General features: G+C 44.1%; 1 protein-coding gene across 5 annotated transcripts in view; it reads left to right on the forward strand.

Annotated features, from left to right (window-relative positions):
- The first annotated feature begins 13,573 nt into the window (after nucleotides 1-13,573).
- Nucleotides 13,574-17,933, forward strand: part of LOC143757215 (uncharacterized) — an 84,710-nt gene continuing 80,350 nt past the window's right edge. For 3 of the 5 annotated variants that reach the window (XM_077248175.1, XM_077248177.1, XM_077248179.1), the window contains exons 1-3: nucleotides 13,574-13,749; nucleotides 14,208-14,367; nucleotides 14,744-14,890. In XM_077248175.1, coding sequence (XP_077104290.1) covers nucleotides 14,323-14,367; nucleotides 14,744-14,890 — 192 coding nt within the window. In that variant the 5' untranslated portion in view covers nucleotides 13,574-13,749; nucleotides 14,208-14,322. The remainder of the gene's footprint in view (nucleotides 13,750-14,207; nucleotides 14,368-14,743; nucleotides 14,891-17,933) is intronic. The other 2 variants (XM_077248178.1, XM_077248176.1) reach the window with 2 other exon arrangements.

The following is a 17,933-nucleotide window of genomic DNA, read 5'->3' on the forward strand; positions in this document are numbered from 1 at the left end:
CAACTGTTCTTACACTGTAAAGTCAGAGAATCATGTCATGTCATTTTGCCAACATCACTTGGCGGCGGTTGGCTGCATGGATGAGAAAGTAATGACCAGAGTCTTCTATCTTGTATGGCCAGCTCCTGACAAACCGTAAAGTCACAGAGTTGATGTATAATTACACAAAACACTTATGATCAGTGAATCAGGAAACTTTATAATGATATCATCATCAATAAGTAATCAACCTCACCTGATCTCATTTGATCTGTCTTCTTACAGCACATAACTGTGTTCTTTAAACTGTTTTAAATGCCAAATGTAAAATTAACATGAAAAGTCAAGGATCAGTTGTAACATGGGCTGATTCAGAAAGACGGAGATAGGATCCAAATGCAATTTTAGAAGTTTATAAACAAAATAACAAAAGTGAATCCAGGCAAAGGCAAAAACAGAGTACATTAAAACACAGCGAAAAAGGGCAGGCAGAAACAGAACTGAAAACAATGCACACAATATACCCACAAAGGACAACAGAGGCCTGTTGCATGAAGCTAGTTAAACATTCTCAGAGTTTTAGAGTAGGTTTAACTTAATTGATAAAGTTGCAGACCAGGATCGGTTTCTGACAGTAACGTAATGTCATCTGCAAATTCAAGGTCTGTAAGCTGGTATTTGTTCTTCCACAGGATACCAATGCTTGGGCATGTCAACAGTCTCATCATGAAGATGTCCATGGCTAGCAGGAACCAAAATGGAGATAGGACGCAGCCTTCCTGTACACTGGTGACGATGTTAAAATCTATGAACCCATTTTCTATCTTGACGCAGCAGCTGGAATTGAGGTACAGGTTCGGGAAGATACTGATGTTCTGCAGGGAGTCTCCATAGGATCTCGTGATTTCCCTGAGAGAGTCCCTATGGAAACTATTGAAGGCCTTCTAAAAGTCTGTAAAGATTATGACCAGTGGCACCAAATAAAAATTTGGTCACTTCAAAATTGTCCGATATGGAACCCAACTTGCACTTCTTGTTGCACTTTGTCCACTTTGCAGACGTTGCAGTTGGATGATGCTGCAGACCGTCTACGACTGAGAGCATTATGATCCCTCGCCAATTTTTGCAATCAGCCAGTTTATCACTCTCTTTGGTAGTTTAACAATCAAACCTTTTCTCCTGTCCCTGGGGACACATTAAGCTGGTCAGCGATCATTGAATAGTTTAATTAGCATGGCCACTCGCTATCGCTGCCTTGCATCAGCAGTTTGGCATCCAGCCCTTGAACCTTGCTGCTCTTCAAGGCTTGTATCACTTTCCTTGCTTCATTGGCCAGGATGTTGATCAAATCTATGAACCTGTATTCTCTATTGCATACACAGCATGTTCATTAGATCAGTCTTTCCCAATTCGGTTACTAGAATTATACCAAGATTACAAAAATATGTACTGTTGGTGTGCCTCTAGGAACAGAGTTGGGAAACACTGCCCCACATGCATCTACATGCTCTGGAGATACAAACGCAGTCCTTCTCTTCCCATAAAGTAGCCCAGATAGGTTGTCATGGCCCCATTAATTCCTAGGGTCAGATGCAACAAGAGGAATGTGAGGACTCAAATGCAAACTTCAAATAACCTCTTTATTTGTGGCAAAAAAGGCACAACCCTAGCGAAAAGAGCACAGTACAAGGCAGGACTGGAGCACAGCAGGTGGACAGGACAATGAACATTAAAAATGAACACACAGGGTACTTCTCAATACTCCGATTGATGCTTCCTCATTTCCTTGTTTCTCCGTCCTCCAGGCTGTGACCCAGAAACTGATCAAAGTAAACCATCTTGATGGAAATCTCAATTCTCTAATTGCACCATGAGGAGGCGAGGAACGAGGACTGAGGAAGCTTCCAGAAGAGACTATAGGTGCTTCTCATTTCTTATTTGTGCATCCTCGTGTCCTTTCCTCACTTTTTTTTCCTCGCGTCTCAGCTCCACCCCCTGTAGGATGCAAGGGAAGGCTGCAATGAAAGAAAATGTGGATGGAAGAGTCGAAGGAAAGCTTATTTGTATATTGGAATATTCTTGATCACTCAAGCGTCACTTTAAAGCATCATCAGCTGCGCTCAAAGTATTTGCCCTTATGATGTTAAAGTTTGTTTTTAGAAATAAGAAGAAATTAATAAATAATGAAGATAAAGCAAGATGCCCTATTGATAAATGTGTGTGATATATGGTTTATTTAAACCTCAAAGGTAAAGCATAAATTCTAATTATTGTGACAGATGTGGAGGAGGAGAATTTATATGTGCGTCAGGTTTCTCAGCAAGAAAGACATCCAAAATATAATACACCTGTGCATCCTCACTCATAGTTCCTCTGGAGGATTCCTCACTCCTCGTTCCTCGCGGTGCAATTAGAGAATTGAGATGTCCTTCAAGATGTCTGAATTCGATCGGTTTCTATGTCACAGGCGGGAGGATAGATGAGCAGGAAAAGGAGGAAGCATCAATTTGAGTATTGAGTTCTATGCAGACGTCTTTTCTGTCAAAAGACCTAACACACATATAGATTATCCTCCCTTTTCACATCTGTCAAAAACATTCTAATTCATGTTTTTCCTTTGCAGTTTAAATAAACCATACATCTCACTTATTTCGAAGCGGCATCTTGCTTTATTGTTATTTATACAGAATACAAGCTAAAGGTCCATGATAACAACACAAACATGATTGTGACATTACACATCAAACCCTGTCTACAGCATCTGAGGTGTAGCCAGAGAGCCTTAGGACTGAGGCGGAGCCGGAGGGGAGGAGGAACCCGCTGAAGCCAGGGGTCGAGAGTCTTTGATTGAGCCAAAGGTGGGAGGAGCCAAGGCGGAGCCGAAAGGTGTATGGGCCAAGGTGGAGCGAACCGATCAGACGCCTGAGTCACAGGATCCTTTCACTCGGGCGAGGCTGGTGGTTGCACGACCTAAAGCTTCACATCGCAGCAAGGTGTTCCCAGGGAAGACGATGGGCTGCAGGCATCCAGCAGAGGTGGGGCTGAAGGCCTGGCTGAGATTTGCGGTGAAGGTGACATAGGTAAGCTTGCTCACATCCCTGGTCAGACTCACTCTGGGGCTCCGGCTCCAGAGCGATGGTCGGCACTGTCCCTTCCTCTTCGGGCTCTGGTTCATTCATCGCGGTGGGCAGTCGCTCTCTGTCTGTGGGTGGCTCTAGCAAATTCTCCGCTGTCGATGGCGGTAGTTGGCTGGGCTCTGGATCTGGTTGTGTCCTGGATCAGGGAGAGACGTTCTCTAGACACTTGATGATGGCCTCCCTCCAGTCAAGTCCTGAGGTGTCTGGGAAGTGTACAAGGTGAGGTAGTTGGCCCCGATCCAGAACAACGATTTGAGGGGTCGTCATCATCGTAGGGGAAGGTGACAGCAAGATTGCAGAATTGTTCTGTATACATTTTTTTTTTTAAATCAATGCCCTTTTGGGCAATCACATTTTGCTGCATTATCCATTTCTTGTTCCGGTCTTCTGTTCCACAGTGTTCCACAGACAAAAGAAGATTACAATGATGATGAGTTTAACACAAAGTTTGATTAAAAAAAATCCATAAGTCCAAAAATACAAGAGCGGTAGCAAACACTTCAGCGTAAGTGTGACTGGACAAATGAGAACACAGCAACTTAAATGTAGACCAACGAGGGTTAATAATGACAGACAGCTGAACTAAGAGAACTAATCATGGGTGCATTTCCCAAAAGCATCGTTGGCCAACTATGATCGCAATTTCCATTGAACTCTATTGGTAACGACGGAACTTGCGACCATAGTTAGCTTTGAGAAAAGCACCCCATATCAAGTAACCATGACAACAAAAGAGAAGCAGGAAAATCAAAGAAACACAGAAACTATAGACAATACAAACTAAAAGTCCATGATAACAACACTGACTGAACATAATTGTGACACTGCACTTGCCATTATTTTTAATAGATGAAAACCAAGCTTTTTATCCCAGCACTAATGGCAAGGAAAGCCCCCTATACTTGGGAGTGGCCACGTATGAGATGTTTCTGGGTGTTTATCCCTCCTATCTTCTTCGAGGTCTTGATAAATTGTGGCAAATTCTTTGTTGTTTAGAATCCAGTTTTCCAATAATTCTTTTGTCTTTTATGATTTTAATAAAGAACTCTGTCTTGTCTTCTGTCCAAACATACCGCACCATCGTTAAAGAATGATTTACTTTTACGTAGGCCAGGCCAACCTGTAGGCTAAATGCGGAAAAAACTGTTTCCATTGCAGTTTTGCGAAATATTCCTTTTTCAAATTGCCTGAAAAACCACTTCATGTGAGCTTAAATACTTTTTTGTGATATGTGGGAGTTTTTGCAAAATTTACGTGTTTCCATTGAGCGTATTTTCAATTCGCAGTTTCACTTTGCGCAATTTAGAGGGTAATGGAAACGCAGCTATGAGAATGAGAATGAGTATAAATTCATGATATTTTTAATAATAATCTCTTTGTCACGGATTTTCAGGAACGAACCCAATTGCAGACAGTTTGCTGACACACAAGGTTTATTGATAACAAAAAGGGAAAACAAAACCCCACGAGGGAGGAAAAACAGCACAGGCAAAGCAAAAGACTAACAACAATAGACTAAGACTTAAACATAAAACTTCACAGGAACAAAATAACTATAACAAGAAAACTTCTTTGTTTAGACAGAACTCAAGACAATGTACTCACAAGTATTACCGTGTGTGGATACGCACACAATCAATCACAGTGAACCAACACAGGACAGCAAACACAAGGGGATAATATAGGGAACACTAATGACAAAGACAGGTGAAGCTGACTAGACAAGGACAGGTGAAACTGACTAGACAATAATGACGAGACGAGGATAACAAGGGGGCGGGGTGACGTGACGAGACAACACAAGCACATGGCTCAAAACACAAGACCATGTGCTTGCACACAAAACATGATTCTGTCATGATCCTGCCTCAAGACTAGAGAAAATCAAGGACACGAGGGCAGAATCATGACACTCTTAATAGAATAGAACCTTTATTGTCATTATACATGTACTGTACAACGAAATTGGATGCAATCTAATCAGTGCAACATTAAACAAAGTAAAAATAAAATAAATCAATAAATAAAATAAAAATCCTCAGTAGAAAATTAAAACACATATATCTTCATACACAATAGATCAATACACGATACATCTCCTAATACTGCATTTACTGCACTGTGTTTAGTGCTGTTATCGCTTTTGGATGGAAACTGTTTTTTAATCTGTTTGTTCGTGTTTTCATTGTCCTGTAACGTCTCCCCGAGGGCAGCAGTTCAAACAGGGAATGTCCTGGATGAGATGGGTCCTTTAGTATGTTCTGTGCTTTCTTGAGGCAGCGTGAACTATAAAGATCCTTTAGGGAGGGGAGAGGGCAGCCAATAATCTTCTGGGCGGTGGTGACGACCCTCTGGAGTGCTTTCCTCTCTGTCTCTGTGCAGCTCGCGAACCACACACAGATACAATAAGTCAGTATGCTCTCAATGGAGCAGCAGTAGAAGGACATAAGCACTTTTTGAGTCAAGTGGTTCTTCCTAAGAATTCTCAGGAAGTAAAGTCTCTGCTGTGCCTTCTTAACCAATACTGTGATGTTAGTACTCCAGGTTAGGTCCTCCTCTATGTGCACGCCCAAGAACCGGAAGTCTAGGACCCTCTCCACACATTCCCCTCTGATGAAAAGGGGCTGAATGTCGGTTTTATTCTTCCTGTAATCTATTATCAACTCCTTGGTTTTAGTGGTATTGAGGACCAGGTTGTTGTCCATACACCACACAGACAGCCGCTCCACCTCATCCCGATAGGCGGACTCATCTCCCCCCGAGATGAGCCCCACTACGGTGGTGTCATCCGCAAATTTATGATGCTATTTCTGGAGTGAGCAGGGATACAGTCGTGGGTATACAGGGTGTAGAGCAGGGGGCTCAGCACACAGCCCTGTGGGGAGCCAGTGCTGAGACTGAGAGCTGATGAAATTTGGGCGCCTACTCTCACCCTCTGGGAGCGATCTGACAAGAAGTCCTTAATCCAGCAGCAGATTGAGTGAGATAGACCCAGATTCACCAGTTTATCACTCTTAATCCTTAACAGAGAAGTTGATAGGGTTCTGTTCTGTTTTCTGTGTTTTTTTTGCATGTTTCCTTTATTCTACTGTAGTTTTTCCCGCTTGTCTGATTACCGTGTTTGTTGCCTTATTTACTGATTTTATTACACCTAATCTGAATTGCATTAATCTTGCCTGTGTATTTATAGCCTTGGTTTGGATTCATTCATGGTTTGTTCTCATCTACGTATTATTGGTTGTTCTGTTCCTGTGGTTTCATGGGTGATATTCCTAAGTGTTTTGGTTCCTTTGAGTTTTGTAATAAAGAAGTACTGCTGCATTTAAATCCAACCTTCTTATTTTTATTTTTTTGCAACCCATTGTGACAAAAGTAAAAAAATACTTTCATTTTCTCATAATACACATTGTTCAATGATTCTCAAACGACTTGACAGATGAATAAGTCTCTCTAAATCGCCAGATGGCCCAGTTAACTGTTAACAGTATCTGTGCTGTATCAATGAACTGTATCAATAACGGTGCATATGTTCGCCAAGCACTAACATGAATGACGGATGTAACAAACATTTGTAAAACAAATCTTGCTCCATCCTTTATCTTTACTCAAAGTAGTAAGAACGACTGACAATCTGCATAATAGACACAGTTTTATGTAATAGTGCACAGCTGCTTAGCAGAAGTATTTCAGTAAGACAGTAGTAACGTCGGTTAGCCAGAAACTTACACAATATGAAACACAAAACTAAATATTTTGAACATCTGATAGAAAATATATAGGCCCACATCAATAAGTATTCTTACTTACAGGTTGTGATTCTGAGGAGCAAGCTGGTCCAAATAAACTGTATACAGACCAATATTTCAAGAGCAAGTGTTTTGCGAATTTTAATTTGAGAAGCAGTCGTCGTCAGTAAAATGATGTTTGAGTACTGGTCACGTTGTTCACGGGTGGACAACGTACAACATAAGTGGGCATTCTGAAAATTGTATCTTCTAGTGACGTAGAACCGTAAAGCAGTAGGACTCGTTTTGGCGGTTCAGAGTCGATTTTTCTATTGGAAGACAATCATTTATTTATCGTGCACTTTCGACTTTACAACTTTGCAGAACGTTGACATTCACTAACAGCTATATTACACTGCATGAAAGTGAATAATCGAAAAACCATAATAGGGGCAACAAAGACATTAGACAAGACCAAAGGTGCCAAGACTATGCTATATCCACCACCTTTCTGCATTGTCCTGAGTTCACCATGCACCCCTGGATCTGTAAACAGAGCACATAACTGCTGACTGTATAGGTGACAGGTATAACTCGTCTCTTAGTAATAATTCTTATTTTGAAGTGATGTGATGTATTCAAAAATTAGCAGTAGGCTACCATGTTTTCCGAATAGTCAGGTCAAGTCACCTTTATTTATATAGCGCTTTTTAGAATACCGATTGTTTCAAAGCAGCTTTACAGAGATAACTGGAAAATAATGCTACAAAGTTTGTTTCCAGAAGAAAATAGCGTCACAAAATCATGGCATTAATGACTCACCCTCATGTCGTTCCAAGCCCGTAAGAGCTCCGTTCATCTTCGGAACACAGTTTAAGATATTTTAGATTCAGTCCGAGAGCTTTTTGTCCCTCCATTGAAAATCTATGTACGGTATACTGTCCTTGTCCAGAAAGGCAATAAAGACATCATCAAAGTAGTCCATGTGACCTCAGTGGGTTAGTTAGAATTTTTTGAAGCATCGAAAATACATTTTGTTCCAAAAATAACAAAAATGGTGACGGTCATTTTTGTGTGAACTAACCCTTTAACCCAAAAACGGTCATTTTTGGGTGAACTAACCCTTTAAGTAAGCTCAGTGATGTAAGCTCATTTTTGTTGGAAAAAAGTTATTAATTTAGTTAATTTATATATATAGCCTTTGGAGAAAACGTACTCGGTTACTAACGTAACCTCGGTTCTCTCTAGAGAGGGAACGAGTACTGCATAATATCTTACGCTACGGGGAAAACCTCTTTTCCACGAGATACTGAAGCCAAAAATTATCCTTAATTTTTAATCAATGTAAAACGCTTTGCGACAGCATGCAGACATAGGCAAGGCAGCTTGCGTGCCTATTGGCTGACCTGTGGCAAAAGCAGCAGCCTATCAACAGAGGCCCTGCGAGACATGACACCCAATAGGGCACTTCGCGCCAATATACGTCACGTCCCGCCAGAATAGGCGTGGCCTTGACCTATAAATACAGATCGATAGGCTGATACAAACTGGTTTTCATCGCTGAAGCGAACCAAGCTGTAGTATGCACGGCAAGATACGCAGTACTCGTTCCCTCTCTAGAGAGAACCGAGGTTACGTTGGTGACCGAGTACGTTCTCTTACGAGAGTATCTCTCGTACTGCGTAATATCTTACGCTATGCATACGCATAATCACCATAGACTCACAGAGAGTCGGGGAAGAGAGGCTGCAAGCATCATTTCCCATGAAATAGCATCCTACAGGAGCGAGTTATGTTAACAGTGTTCCACACAGACAGGGTGAACTTTTTCAGCCTGAACTGGGTAACAGTACGGGTTATTCAGCACCCATGGAGCTGTTCTCTCGATCAGTGTGCATAAGCAATGACTCAGTATTCTGCGCCGGCGCAGCGGGACAGATAATACTGAATTCTAGACCGACAGCAGCTTAGCCTGTAAGGCTGGAACCTCTAGGTTATAAAACCTTATAAATGTAGACGGCGAGGCCCAGCCTGCCGCCATACAGATATCTTGCAAGGAGATCCCGCTAGACCACGCCCACGACGAGGCCGTACCTCTCGTGGAGTGCGCTCTGACACCCAAAGGACACTGCAGGCCCTTAGAAGTGTAAGCCAGCACTATGGCATCAACTATCCATCTGGATAGGCTCTGTTTTTGAGAGCTGCTCTGTCTGTCTGAAGACCGACGAGCGGGACACATAAGCTCTCAGTGCCCTGACAGGGCAGAGGAGACTCGCATCCTCTTACTCATCACGAGCCGGGATGGCGCACAGGGATATAACCTGGGCCCTGAACCGTGTGTTGAGAGATTTGGGCACGTACCCGTGCCTTGGTTTGAGTATGACTTCATGGTTTGAGTCATTAGGCCCAAACTCCATGCATGACGCGCTTACTGAAAACACTTGCAAGTCCCCTACACGCTTCACTGAAGCGAGAGCCATAAGGAATACCGTTTTGAGAGACAGATGTTTCATGTCTGACAAATGGATTGGCTCGAATGGGGCACCTTTCATGGCTTCCAAAACCGTAGAAAGGTCCCAAACAGGGACTGAGGGGGGTCTGGGAGGATTCAGCCTCCGAGCTCCCCTGAGGAATCGCACGACCAGGTCGTTTTTCCCCAGTGACTGGCCAGACGTCGGTTTTGCAAATGCCGCAATGGCCGCCACGTACACTTTGAGCGTGGATGGGGTCCTGCTTTTATCCAGCAGCTCCTGAAGGAAGGAGAGCACTTCCGTAACCCCGCAGTCTGCGGGTGAAAAGCCCTGAGCTTGACACCAGGCAGAGAATACTGACCACTTCGAGGAATAGAGCCGTCTAGTAGACGGGGCTCTAGCCTGCGTGATTGTATTTAACACTCCCTCTGGGAGGTTAGCGGGTACCCGTTGATGGCCCATGCATGTAGGAACCATAAATCCAGGCGAGGATGCCAAATCGAGCCCTTTGCCTGAGAGAGGAGGTCTCTCCTCACCGGTATCGGACACGGGGCAGTGCTGGTGAGCCGCATCAAGACTGGGAACCAGTTCTGGTTTGTCCAGAGCGGAGCCACGAGAAGCACTGGGCATCCGTTTTCCCTGATCCGTTCTAGCACCTGAGGCAGGAGCGAGACGGGGGGAAAAGCATAGAGGGGGCAGCGGGGCCATACGTGGGCCAGCGCATCCCTGCTCTTGGAGAAAAAGTAAGGACAGTGAGCGTTTTCTTGGGACACGAAAAGGTCCACCTGCGCTCTGCCGAATGTGTCCCACAGCAGTTGGATCGTCTGCGGGTGCAGCGACCACTCCCCTGCTGGGACATTGTTTCTGGACAGACGGTCTGGTCCCAGATTCAGGCGAACAGGCACATGCGCTGCTTTCAGTGAAAGCAGGTTGTGCTGAGCCCAGACCAGGAGGCGTTCCGTCAGCCAGTAAAGGTTTCTGGACCTGACGCACCCTGGTGATTTATGTATGCCACCACTGACATGTTGTCCGACCGGACTAAGACATGGCGGCCTTTTATCTGGGGACAAAAGCGCCGTAGCGCGTTGTCTACTGCTAGCATTTCTAGACTTCTAGTTAATGTGCAGGAGCTTCTCCCGTTCTGACCACTGGCCAAAGAACGGTCTGCCCTCGAGCAGCGCTCCCCATCCCGAGGTGGAGGCGTCCGTGGACACCACCGTCACACTCGAGGGAGTCCCCAGACTCACAACTGACTGATACCAGTCGGCTAATTTCCAAGGTTCCAGAGCCGAGGCGCATTTCATGTCGACCCTGAGGCGAAACAGACCAGAGGTCCATGCCCGGGGTGGAACTCGCACTTTCAGCCATAACTGCAGTGGGCGCATGCAAAGCAAGCCCAGCTGGAGCACTGACGATGCCGAAGCCATAAGGCCCAGCATCTTCTGAAACCTTTTGAGCGGGACTATAGAGCCGCGGCGGAAGGATTTCGCAGCACGCTTAATGTCCAGTTCTCACTCTGGCGATAGACGTGCTGTCATAGACAGTGAGTCCAGCACTGTTCCCAGAAAAGAGATTTTCTGGCTGGGAAACAGCAAACTTTTCGCCCATTTGACTGTGAAACCCAGATTCTCGAGATGCTCAAGCAATGTGGTCCTGTGTTTTATGAGCTCTGAATGTGATCGAGCTAGAATCAGCCAATTGTCCAAGTAGTTCAACACTCGCATGCCCCGAAGTCTCAGGGGTGCGAGAGCCCGCGTCCATGCACTTTGTAAATGTACGGGGCCAAAGACAGGCTGAACGGTAGGACTGTGTATTGATAAGCCTGGCCCTCGAAGGCGAATCTCAAGAATCGCTTGTGACGTGACGCTATTTGTATTTGGAAATAGGCGTCCTTCAGATCTATTGACATAAGTCTCCTTGGCGCACTTGCGCGAGGATTTTCCTGGTTGTCAGCATTCTGAACTGGCGCTTCATAAGCACTCTGTTCAGCTGTCGCAGATCTAGAATGGGTCTGAGACCCCCGACTTTCTTCGGTACCAGAAAATATCTGCTGTATAGCCCCCCTTTGCTCTGAGCCTGAGATAAAGGTTCTATGGCCCCTTTTCTCAGCAGTTTCGCTTTTTCGGCTCGAACTAGATGAGATACTTCGTTGTTCACCGAGGTTTCGACTCGCGCCGTGTAACGGCGGGGACGTCGAGCGAACTGTAGCGAATAGCCTCTCTTTATAGTGTTCAACACCCACTCTGATACCCCGGGCAGCTTTGCCCACACATCTGCGTGAATAGCTAGGGGTAGAATGAAATCCAGGCTCTGGCCACGGCATTGTAGCGGTTGCAGAGCTCCAGTGTGCTGAGACATAAACACTGTGTTTACAATGTGCGAGGCAGGAGGCGCGCCTATCACGGCGGGCAGCCTGGTCGCACTCGAATTCTCTATGACCGGTTGTGGAGAGAAAGCGAGCGGGACAAACCCCGTGGGGATGAGCGTGAGTGTGAGGGAATGTGGGCGCGGGACAGCGGGCACATTCACTGCACTTATAACACCGTCGGCTTGTGCTGACTGAATGTGTGTCGGTTTCGTTTTTACAGAAACAGAGGGACACGCATTGTGTAGTGTTTGTGGGCACTGTGTTGTGGGCACATTCACTACATTGTTTGCACAATCGACCTGAGTCGATTTTATTTGTGCTAGCCCTGCGCTGTGGTGGGCTGTGTCTGCGTGTGGGAATGGGCACTGGGATTTGGGCATTCTTACAACACTCATAACACCATCGGCCGTGGCCGGAACACCAGAAAATACACTCTTTATTGGATTTATCTGGGTAGCCGTAAAAACGGCTTTTGTGTGCAGGCAAGCGGGCAAATGAACCGGCTTGTTGACTGCTAAATACACTGGACCAGTCACATTGCATGGAACTGGACGAGCGAAATGTTTTGATGAAAACCCGGCCGCAGCGGGATTTGAACACCGTCGCTTTCCTAGAGAGGCTAGTAAGGCTTTGAGACCTCGGGCTTGATTTCGATCCTCGGCCGGGGCCCGCGCTGAGGGGGGCGGCGTCCGGTAGACAGTAGCAGTAGCTCACAGTGATGGCATCCGCCGTCGACGAGAGCGAGAGCCGCATGATCCTCACCCAGGCAGGAAACGCAGATGACATGGCGATCCTCTTCACTGAGTGTGGCTCGACACGAGCCGCAGGATCTATGCATCTTGAGAAAGACGCAGCTCTTTCAGGAGGGAGAGAAACAGTGAAAAAAGTGTGTGTCGCAGCGGCGAACACACACACACTTTAATTGGAAAGGATATGACGCCGGAAAGCGTAGCAGGTACGGCGGCTAAAGGCGGCGATGCCAGCGACTTCAGACTCAAGGCTCGTCCCGCTGTATATATATATATATAATATATATAATATATATATATATATAAGATATATATATATAAGATGTTACGCAGTACGAGAGATACTCTCGTAAGAGAACCGTGATGTCATCGTCCAGCTCAGTTCAGTTCTCATATAATGGTGTCAATGCAGGCAGATCAATAATATTGTTGAATATTAAATTTAATGTCCCCAACTAAGCAAGCCAAAAGCCAAAGGCAAAAAGGGCAAAAAAGGCGAAAAAGGCAAAAAAGGCAACAGTGGCAAAAAAAAAAAAACTCGAGAGAAACCTCAGTCGGGGGGCCAGTTCTCCTCTGGCCAACGAACAAATCCAGTTTCAAATGGTTGAAGATCGGAGTCATCACACCGGTATGGAGACGGGCTGTTGAGGATCTGTGCCGATGGCTGTCGTGTCGATGAGGCCTTCACAGGGGAGAGTCTAGTAGACACAATCTCTGCTTACACTTCAGGGAGGCGTTGTGGTCGTGTCTGAGGCGCAGGTCCTCCATCTGATCTGGATACGGCCCTGATCCAACTGACTACATCCTACAATAAAATACACACAATTAATGTGTACACAAAAGAACACACACAATAAAATAAATACATTACCCTTAATTTAATTGAAGAAAGTTTTTACACACAATTTAATTTAGGCTATTTCTTTTAAATTAAATCAGTTTATTTTAATTTAGATTATTTAATTAAATTAAATTAATTGACTTTAGTATGTTTAACATTTGTTTTTAAATTAATTTCCTGAAGTTTAATTAATTTAAAGACTGGTATTAGTAGTCAGTCACTGACTGAAGCGACTCTGGCGACTAGGCACAATGTACAGTAGGCGGCGGTAATGCTCCAAAGCAGTGAGCGCAGCGGTCCATTAAACAACAAGAAGAACAACTTGAGCATTAGCAAGAGCAAAATGAAGTTGCTGGATCGCCGCTTTTAAACACAACACGTATATATATTTGGTATCTTAATACATGTACGAGTGAACATATTGTCATGTACTGGTTTCGAAATGTGACGCGATATAATTCCATGTTATTGGGAGGCAGGTAAGATTAGGTAAAGAGAGTGTAACTGAAATTGCATTAATTTCATTTTTAAATATTCATAGTTGCTGCAAGTCACGGTTTACATTTTATGCGCTTAGTATCAGATTTCTGCCAACATGAGGTGTTTGAAGATGTGCGCATTGTTCCGTTGACGTTGTTGTTATTTTTTCTTGTCTTTTTTTCTATCGCTTTAACGTTAGTAGGTTGTGATTGTTGTTGATGGTTAGCATTGTTTGTTTAGATATTAATTTATGATGTTCATCCCCTGACTGAACACAAAAAGCTTCAATTAGATGACATAGATATATAATGCACCTGTATAACGCTCTCTGGGATTATAATACTTATTTTAAATAACTTCATAAACATGATTAATAAATTAATTTATTTGCATATAAAAATGTCATTAATATATAATATATATATTTACACATTTTCATTATTTTATTTTAATACAGGGCAGTGGAACTCCAGGACTGGATTTGAAGAACGCTCCAGTAGGATGACAGTCAAATGAGTTTTGTGTCGAATTTGCTTTCATTTATTTAAAACCTGCCATAGGTTGTGTAAACAATGCTGAAGTGGTTTTCGGCAGATGAGTCCGGCTCTGCTCATGGAGTGAGTATTAAACATGCTTTTGTTAAAATATCTCATAATGCAGATTTTATTTTGTGATGTATATTTAATGCCTCTTCCTGGGAGTGTTTAATGTGGAAATGTCTAAGAGTGAACTGTATCTTTTATTCATAAATAATTCTAAATGTGTCATGTCAACGTATTTATTTATTTGGTGAGATGCCGTGTAATAATCTAGTCATCCGGTTATTATCGCCAAATAAACCCCTCCAGGGTAACGCAAGACCCCAAACACACAACTTCCACGGTGGGATCCTGATCACCCTGGGTGATTTATGATAATAACTTTTTGAGTGTATATTATCCATTACATGTAGCCTATGTTCATGGTCATTAATAGATCCTTTGCTTGTCTCAGGCTCTTGGCTCCCCGTCGGTGGACGACGATATAAGATTTTCTGACATCGCTGAGCAGCTGACGCAAATGCAGGAACTTGTGGCTCACCTAAAAGAGTTGATCAGGGAGAAGGATGCAGCACTTGGCAATAAAGATGAACAAGTCAAGGTAACTTTCAATTCTGAAAAATGTGTTCAATGGTTCAGTGGCCTGATGCCCACTGTTTTTATTTAGTTTACTCAAAAATGCATTAAGATGCTGTTCAAACATACAATTAATTGAAACATGTTTTTAAAAAGAGCTCTGTCCTGCTCTTATTAGCCATCCCCCTCGAAGTGCAGAGCACTTACTAGTTACTAGCGCAGTAACCCCGAAAGTCTGTCGTCTGGATGCTGGCAATATTGCTCATTGCAGTTTTTTCAGGGAGCGGGTGTCACATGACACATGATGTGGCACATAAAAATGTCTTCCCAATCTCAACGTACACACACTACCACATAAATTAAATATAAAACAAAATACCAATGCAGTTTTACTCTAAACCCTTGTGTGCATGGTGTACTGTTAAAAGCGGCATACAACTGCATGTTATGGTTTCAAACGAGAAAATATCAAAGAAAATATACATGGACAAAGAATAACTGCACTTACTAGATCCTCACTGTATTCATGTGCAGGCAGGTCTTCAATATGTTTACACTACTCCTACTCATTAACTGTCACCCGCTCGCTTCATTGACACGAGCACGAGTAGAAGCACTGTCTTTAGGGAAAGCGCCTTCAATGATGCTGAATATATTTCTATCTTATACAAAAGATATAAAAGTTATTTATATATTTTGCTCTAGTCTGTCATTAAGAAATATCGGTAACACATTTACAATAAGGTTCATTACTTAACTACCTGTTAACATGAACTAAGAATGAACAATAATTCTTCAGCATTCATTAATCTTAGTTAATATTAATTTCGACATTTACTACCAAGTCATTAAAATCAACGGTTGTATTTGTTAACATTAGTTATTGCACAATGAACTAATATGAACTAACAATGAACAGTTGTATTTTTATTAACTAACATTAACAAAGATTAATAAATACTGTGACAAATGTATTGCTCAGTTCATGTTAGTTAAAGGGTAACTGAAACGAAATTGGAAGTAACGGTGATATAACAGATGTGTTATAATTGTTATTTGTGGTAGGACACTTAAAACTACTGAAGTAGTTACAAGGGTGGAAAACAGTGATGTTTGTTGTAGGCTTGCTACGGTAGTCGGTGTTATACAGTGTTCAGTCGCAACAGCGGTTTCATCACTTGCCCACCGCGACACCGCCAAAAAAAAAAAAAAAGTTTAAAGCTTTAAAAATATTTAACGCAGTTACGCAGTATCCGTTAAGTCCTGCACGCACACACACTCGACCCACAGAAAAGACGAGCGTAAGTATCAAGTTCTCTTTCGTTCTTGAACAAACCATAACACACAAATTATGCCAAAATGTCTGTTTTGTTGAGTGTCCTCATAAGAGTCTTAAATGATTTAAATAAAGTCTTAAATGAACGTAGAGATTTGTGAGAAACCATAGTGGACGTTATTGAGTGCACTTATTCAATACCACATTGCACTGCATTAACGAGTGTAACTTACAGCTTATGTACGCTCAACGGCTGTCCGAATTCTCTCACTCATTTTCATTCACTCCTTCAAGTGAACAGTATTAGTGGACTAACGTAGGGAATTGGCCTTACTTAAGCCTGTTTTATACTTCTGCGTCGAATCGACGGTGTTCCCCCGCAGACCCCTCTGCGTCGCCACGAACCCCTCTCCGACCCCTCCGCCGTAGCTCGACGTGCACCTCGAAAAATTGTAACTACGCGTAGAGGCGACGCAGACCCCAAGGTCTGTGATTGGTCAGATGCACCGCGATGCAAGCAACCTGACGCAGAACCATAAAACGATACTCGGTTACTAACGTAACCTCGGTTCTCTCTAGAGAGGGAACGAGTATTGCGTAAGTTTAGCTTACGTTACGGGAAAGGGAAAGATTCATCTTCTCGAGATACTGAAGCCAAAAAATTATCCTTAATTTTGTATACCTTGTCAACGCAGTGCAGCAGCTAGCAGACCTAGAGCAGGCCATCTCGCGTGCTCATTGGCTGCCCTGCGGGCCACTGCTGCAGCCTACCAGTGAGCCCGGCGTGACGTCACGCCCAATGAAGGGCGCCCGCGCCTTTATAGCGTCACAGCCCGCCAGATAGGCGTGGCTTAGCGTATAAAATAGGGGCTGTAGGCTGAATTCTCTGGAGAATTCAACCCCACGGAGTCGACGACTGAAGCGAAGTTGCTCGTGGCGCGAGCACGGCCGGTTACGCAATACTCGTTCCCTCTCTAGAGAGAACCGAGGTTACGTTAGTAACCGAGTATCGTTCTCTTACGAGAGGTTCTCTCGTATTGCGTAAGTTTAGCTTACGCTACGGGAACACTTTGTCAACGCCGTGCGCGCCAAGCATCCACATGAGACCCCGAGCTTGAGGGGAACCGCATAAATGGAAAAAATAAGGTGGCCAGCCATGCGGGCCATCACTTGTACATAAGCACACATAGGGAATACAGAGCAGCGCGCCGGTCTGTATAGTCATATGGCACATACCCTACTTAGTGCAGCTCAACCAGGAGAGCTGAGTCATGAAAGTGATCTAAGCAGGAGATCTGGGCAGAATACACCTCTTTTTCAGACTGACAACAGTTTAGCCTGCAAGGCAGGAACTTCTGGGTTATAAAACCTGACAAAGGTAGACGGGGAGCTCCAGCCCGCCGCTACACATATGTCATGGATAGAAATTCCACTGGACCATGCCCACGACGAGGCCACGCCTCTCGTGTAATGAGCCCTGATGCCCAGAGGGCATTGCAGACCTTTTGACGCGTAAGCTGCCGCTATAGCGTCCACTATCCATCTGGACAGGCTCTGTTTCGAGGAGGCGAGCCCCTTTGCGCGCCCACCAAACGAAACGAAAAGCTGTTCCGAACGCCTGAAGGAGGCGGAGCGCGTAATGTAAAATCTCAGCGCTCTGACAGGGCAGAGGAGATTCACATCACTTTCGCTGTCAGATGCTGGGAGAGCTGACAGCGAAATAACTTGCGCTCTGAATGGAGTGCCCATCACTTTAGGGACATAACCATGTCTAGGTCTGAGGATGACTTTA

The sequence above is a fragment of the Siphateles boraxobius genome, unplaced genomic scaffold, assembly GCF_051911475.1.
Source record: "Siphateles boraxobius isolate OS27281-9 unplaced genomic scaffold, OSU_SipBor_1 30, whole genome shotgun sequence".
Classification (NCBI taxonomy): Eukaryota; Metazoa; Chordata; class Actinopteri; order Cypriniformes; family Leuciscidae; genus Siphateles; species Siphateles boraxobius.